This window comes from Charadrius vociferus, unplaced genomic scaffold (genome assembly GCF_000708025.1).
Source record: "Charadrius vociferus isolate BGI_N301 unplaced genomic scaffold, ASM70802v2 scaffold477, whole genome shotgun sequence".
In the NCBI taxonomy this organism is placed as follows: Eukaryota; Metazoa; Chordata; class Aves; order Charadriiformes; family Charadriidae; genus Charadrius; species Charadrius vociferus.
In genome coordinates, this window is record NW_009649449.1 from 31,866 (window position 1) to 38,374 (window position 6,509).

Sequence of the window (6,509 nt, forward strand, 5' to 3'; positions counted from 1 at the left end):
AATCCCGCCTTCAGCATTGCCTAGTGGCTGGAATACAGGACCAACTCTACAAAATCAGTTTAAAATCCACCCTTGCCACTACCGATTTTGCCTGGCCCCTATACACTGTGAATACTTCACAGAAGCTTGTGTTTTAGACTCTCTAACATCTGTGGAAAGAAACACAGGCACTCTTAAGTGTTGTTCATCATGTTGAAAGGTCAATACCTGAAATAAGTCAGCTGAATCATGCCCCAGAAGTACACAGCTCCATACGGCACTTTCTTTTTCTCAGTGTAAAGTATCTGGAGATACGTCATATACTTTATGCCAGTTACACAAAAGATATGAACTCAGAAGCACACACCAGTGGCTTTTCTTGCTTTCTCAGTGACGCAGACAGAAATTTTAGTCGAAACCCTTCTAGGGGGATAAGTCCCAAATTCTCTTTCCTTCTTGTGCTGTAAAACAATGCCCAGCCCAGGCTGTGCCATCAGTATTAGCAAGAAGACAGCAACTTACCGAAGGTAATGCTAGATTGTCTGCCAGTTCAAAGCTTTTCCTGCGATGGGCTTTGTATTTGTAGGCAGGCATTAGGGTAGACCTGGGAATGCTGACCCTGCAACCACACAAAGAAAGTATTTGCCTACACGTTCCACAAAGCAGTGGAAATCTGCTTGCCTTCTACACTCAGAACCCAACGGTCTAATCCCAAAGTGAAACAAGTGAAACAGTTTGGATTAGGGCATTAGACACTTAACATGTACATTCAGATTCTGGACCAAATTCAGATAAAACATGCATTTCTTGCTGACTTCAAAACCATTTCTGGTTATGGAAAACATCAGTGGTGAGTTTTTAAGCAAGAGATAATTCTGCCTTGAGAACAGTAACCTTCTACAGAGCTATTTTGATGCTGTTTTCTTCCTCACATGATCAGCTTTTTCTTCCCCGTTGTTTTCTTGCATATTACAAAGCAGTAATTCTTACCTACCTGACATAGGCTGGCTCTTCCAGTACCTCTGGGGGCTGCTGAGTACGCGGGATCTTACACATGGGGCAGGCAGATTTTGAATCCATAGGGACAGTGAAGAGGCGCTGGTTTAATCGATAACAGTAAACACCTGCCACAGAGTAGTGAAACATCATGGTATTTCTAGTTCGACAGAAGGTTGCTCAACACAGTCAACAAAGCTATGTTCTACCACAGTGCCACATATGCATTCTATAGAAAGAGTTGCTTTTTTCTGAAATATCTTTTATGTTTCCTATCCCCAAGTAAGTTCCTAAAAAACAAAACTTCAACCTCCCAACTTAAAAAGATAGTATTAGCCCATTACAAGAAACTCTAAAAAACCAAGATGACACTGATTGAGAGAGGATCTCTAGAAGACTCAACTATCTTTGGAATACGAAGTTGAATCTGGTTTACAAGTTGCAGCTAAAAATAACACATTATTCCTTGTCTTGCACGATGTGGGGCTCTCAGAATGTCAGGCAAAGACTGCTCCCATTGTTTGTTCACAGAAATTGGATTAGAAAGAAATCTGATCTTACACTTATGGGAACTGGTTATCAAATCTGGTTCTTGTTCAGGAACTACGTAATCCAGAGCCTTGGGCCTAAAGAAACACCCAAACAAATCAGTTAGTGCCATGGTCTAACCCCAGCCAGCAACTTGGACCACAGAGCCACTCACTCACACCCCTCCTTCCCTCCCTCCTCCCACCACCCCCAGTAGGGTAAGGAGAAGAGGGAACTCATGGGTTGAGATAAAGACAGTTTAATAGAACAGTAATAGTAGAGAAAAATAATAATAAGGGTAAAAGAATATACAAAACAAAGTGATACAACATAAGTGACTGTCACCACCCGATGACTGGTTGCCCAGCCTGTCCCGAGCAGCTATTGTGAATTCCTGTCCCCCCACCAGCCCCTATTATTCCCCTACTATTTAAATACTGAGCATGGTATGGAATAGTCCTTCGGTCAGCTAGTCCTGTCTATGGTCCCTCTCAGCTTTTATGGGAAGCTGAAAAAGTCCTTGACTAACGTAACCATTACTTCGTAACAACTACAACAGTATGTGTTATCAACATTCTTAGTATGGATTCATACTAAATCCAAAACACAGCAGCTACTAGGAAGAAAATGAACTCTATCCCAGACGAAACCAGGGCAGGTAGTGACAGGGGGGCAGGCCCTCTGGACAGCCCCACCTTTTCCAAGCATACATTTGTGATTGGGAGGTAAAGGCCTACAAAGCCACCCTTAAAATTTCTCACTCCAATCAGACTATACCTCTAATTACTCTAAAGGGATACACTGCTGCTTCAGCCCTTCCCCCATACCCACTTACTCCAGGTGCTGTTCATGAACACATGCTTCTTTGTTGGCCTGTCGGAACTCATGCAGCTCTGCAAAGTATTGATCAGATTTTTCTGCTACTGAAGAGTCTGCATCTAGGAGCCCTGAGAACACCAAGGAAAGAGAGAAATCCAAGGATTTACCAAATTTGGGAAAGCCCCAAAGCAAGCCTCATGCAAAACAGTAAAAACAACCAAAGGTCTGAAGCACTAAAATCGATAATGAGAAGAGCAGGCCATCATGTCAAGCCAGAGACTTACTGCATGGTTTGGGCCTCTTACTGCATTTGTTCCTTTCAGTTACTTGGTATCCCCTCTGACCCCACTCTGCTTTGCCATTTGCTGCCTGGATTCCCATACCACTGCCACTTCACTGTTCCAGGGAAGCACGGGTCACCTCTGGCCTGGACAGGGAATGGCTTCTGACAAAACTGCAGCTCCCCTGCTGAGACCTGCTACGTGGGGTCTAGGTCTGAAGTTCTATCACATCCCAACTTAAAGGGGTCGTAAACTGTGTTTTAACTCTTCGTACTAGTGCATCATGCTGAGAGTTTTGCTTCAAGTTTAGGATTTACCTGCAATCCAGTCATAGCCCAGGAACGGACGCACAGACCAGCTGCTCACAGGTATGGTATATTCTTCAGGGTCAGACTGAAAAGTCACACGACCAGCTTCCTTCTGGGAAGAAAATAATTCATAAAGATTTCCTATACATCTAGCAGGACATTCAAAGGTACAGCTTAGGAGACGACTGGCAGCTGTGGCTTAGAAGCTGGATTTTATCTATGCCTCTACCAGTAATTTGCTCACCAGCCCTTTATCTTCTTAATTCATAAAATACAAAGGGGAGCCAGGGGACTTGCCCAGGCTAAGGCAGTATTTTCCAGGGTTTTAAACAAAATGCTGACTTCCCTGCATCACACACCCCCAAATGTCAGGCTATCTGTGCTGCCTTGGAGGATGATCATGGCAACAGCCTGCCCTTCACACTTAAGGAAATAAGCTATGTAGCAGCAGCACTGCGCCAGGTGGCTCTCCCTGAGTATATAAATCACATATACAAATTATGAGGAGCCTTACAGTGAAGTGCTACAGTTTTCTGCCCAAGGGCTAAGGAAAGCAGGGGCTGAAAAAACTGCCAACAGCCCCTGGCTGCTAAAGCTCTAACAATTCTGACTCCAAGTTCCAATTTACACAGTGGGAACAGAGCAAGTAATGTTCTCCTGACCCTTTCTCCCTGTCTTTCTATTGACTTATGAAAACAAGCAAAGCATTGTTTTCACCATTTACCTTCAATTCTCTGGACTGAGATGTCACCAAAATTGATTTAGGAATTATGGGCTCTCTAATGACCACATGCTGCTTGCTGGTCTCTTCACTTTGTATGCTGCTCAGTGATGGGTCCAGATGACCCTTAAGCTCATTTTTTTCATGGAAACTATGTGGCAGAGTGGACTGTTTTCTGGTCTCTCCGTGTCCCGGAAGGAAGAATTCTTTCTCCAGACTTCCTCGAGCATGGCCATCCCTATCCACTTCGGAGGTTTCTCTACCACAGGTAATGATTGCAGACACCGGCATAACATTCTTCTCTTTTCCAGGAAAGCTGGAATCCAAACCTACTGCTTTCTGCATCTTTGCTTGTTGCTGCTGAACCCCTCTGTCATTGCTGCTGTGTTTAAGAGATGAAGAGAGGGCTGCTCTGGCTGCGTAAGCTCCAGGTTCCACAGACACCAACACTGCAGGGTCAGCTGTACAATTCACAGCACTGAACTGGTTTTCCTTCTGTAAGGACAGACACTGTCATACCACATGGCATCATTCTGATTACAAATACCTTTCATCAGGACGTTTCACTCACTAAGAGAAAAATCAACCTCTCATTCTAGTCTACTCACCCCTTTAAATTCCTGGGGGGAAAAAAGCAAAATCCTTGTATCATTAAAGAGCCATTAGTGTTTGGAGAAGATAATAAAAGGATCCACTTCCATCTAAATGCAACTTTTCCCAATTTGAGGAACTGCTACATTTTCAGCTTTTGTGCTTAGAAGAAAGAAAATTACTATGTTCCACAATGTTCATTCCTATCTTAGATTAAGAAACCTGCATTTCTTAGGCAGGAACTGATCTCTGAACCCTTTGGAAGGAGAAAATATTTGAGACCACAGGATAAATAATAAACAAAAGTCTAGCTACTTTTCTAACAGACTGCATATTCCACATTCTACCAGCGGCTCCATGTCCATATGTCTCCTTTACCACACCACTCCATAGGCAGAGCTGCTGCTTTCCATACAAGGCCCATTTGCTTCTCAGCAATATTAGCACAGACACAACACATACCCCTCTCTTGGGCAAGGGGACAGATTTTTCAGTAGCTGCTTCATTATGAAGAGATGCTGGAGAGAGTGGCTTGCTGGGAAGTCTTTTTCTGATCTCTTCCTGCTTTGTTCTGAGCCTTTGTAGAAGGTCCTGGTTGGCCTGACGCAGCCTCTTCAGGTGTTCTAACTCCATTCTATGGCAACATTTTCCTGTAAAGCCAAAGCAAGGGTGAACTACACAAATGGAAGCATTAAGCAAAGAAGTAGACACAGGAGAAACCACTTCCAGGGGACTTTTCATGAAAAACACAGCTGTTAAAATGTTGGGAGCGTTTATCATTCCTCCTGAGAAATCAGCCAGTTTCAAAACTCTTTACCCTAAGAACTAGTACCACTGCGTATTTCTCTCCTCTCAGATGTACTATCAAATATTTTGCACCCAGAAACTGGTAGCTGACTGAATAGAGACAAGACAGTTCCTATTCAGGACTAGACAAGAAGAAACAGTAAACATGAAAAAAGTCACATCAAAAAGCCAAATGAGACATTTGATTCAGAGGCTGATATTTATGACAATTTTATGTAATTTTGCTTTATTGTTCTTTTTAAACATCAAAATTTGTATTGGGGTAATACCAGGATGCTCATAAGTTCAAAATATGAATAATGAATATGAATGTATTTACTATATTCAAAAGAAATATTGAGTCAAAACTCTCCTCCTCGTTCCCCAGGCAGGAAGAACCCAAAAGGCTCAGTTATGATTCAGGACTAGGGCTCAGACAATTGCAATCGCACACATTGGTCACTAAGGGGTACTGCCTTCTATTAGAAGAGGGGAAAAAAAGGAGTTAATAAATAAATAAATCAGGCTTAGATTGACTGGAAGCCTGTCATGCTATTCAACATGTTTACAACATTACAAGCTCCTCTAAATTTGCAGAAAGTGTTTGGTTGGTTTTGGTGGTGTTTGGTTGGTTTTTTTTTTAAATTAAACAAAAGGAAACCCTAAACCCAAACCCCACATTGCTTTTGGCTAGAGTGATCAGTCATGTTCTCAAGTATAACAACATGCTTCTCTAGGATCTTTTGTTCCAAAGGATCCCTAAACCCTTCTCCAAAGCTCAGTTAATTTGTTTTTGTCTGCCACCTTGGCAACTGGACATGAGGAATCAAATGCATATGCTGTACAACAGCACCAGATCAAAGAGCAGTGCTAAAAATCAAAAAACTACAACATATCTTTTTGCTACAAGTTATGAGTGAGAGGTGCACTACTGGACATAGAAATCAAAATACCAGTTTTGAGGCACTAAATTTGAGATCATTTGAACAAAACAGAAGTTCTCACAGTATTCACAGAACAAAGCTAACAGCATCTTCTCATCATTGCTCATCGGAAAGCAAATACTCCAAAAATAACACTACTCAAGGGACTTTCTAGAGGGTTTTACCAGATGAGATCCACTCTTAACATAACCTACAAAAAGTTGTTAGTCCTTCGTGCTCAACGGCAGAGACTTAATCTTATGAAACTGCTTTAGTCTGAATCCTTTGTGAAAAGGAGCTTAGCTTCTCACAGTTAAAAATAAATAACGGTCGTCTCGGGAGCTAAGAACTCTCAACTCTGCAAGAAAGTTACCCAACACCTATGCAGAGCTCCCCAGGGCCGTTTCTGCGCAGACGCGCCGGTTCGGCTCTCCCATGTCCATGAGGAAGGGCAGACGGCCGCGGGTACTGTGAAATTTCCCTTCCTTCTTCGAGAGGCCGGTTCGGCGGCCGGCAGAGGGCTGCTAAGCCCTCCCTTCGCAGCAGGGCGTGGGGAGCCGGGCCCAGCGGCTGCGGA

The 6,509-nt window shown here is 43.1% G+C and overlaps 1 protein-coding gene across 1 annotated transcript in view; it reads right to left on the minus strand.

The window, feature by feature from the left end:
• Positions 1-4,856, minus strand: part of MIIP (migration and invasion inhibitory protein) — a 16,091-nt gene extending 11,235 nt beyond the window's left edge. The window contains 7 exon segments of the mRNA XM_009889634.1: positions 502-598; positions 974-1,103; positions 1,537-1,601; positions 2,339-2,450; positions 2,921-3,023; positions 3,636-4,127; positions 4,686-4,856. Of these exon segments, the coding sequence (XP_009887936.1) occupies positions 502-598; positions 974-1,103; positions 1,537-1,601; positions 2,339-2,450; positions 2,921-3,023; positions 3,636-4,127; positions 4,686-4,856 (1,170 nt within the window).
• Positions 4,857-6,509: the final 1,653 nt, after the last annotated feature.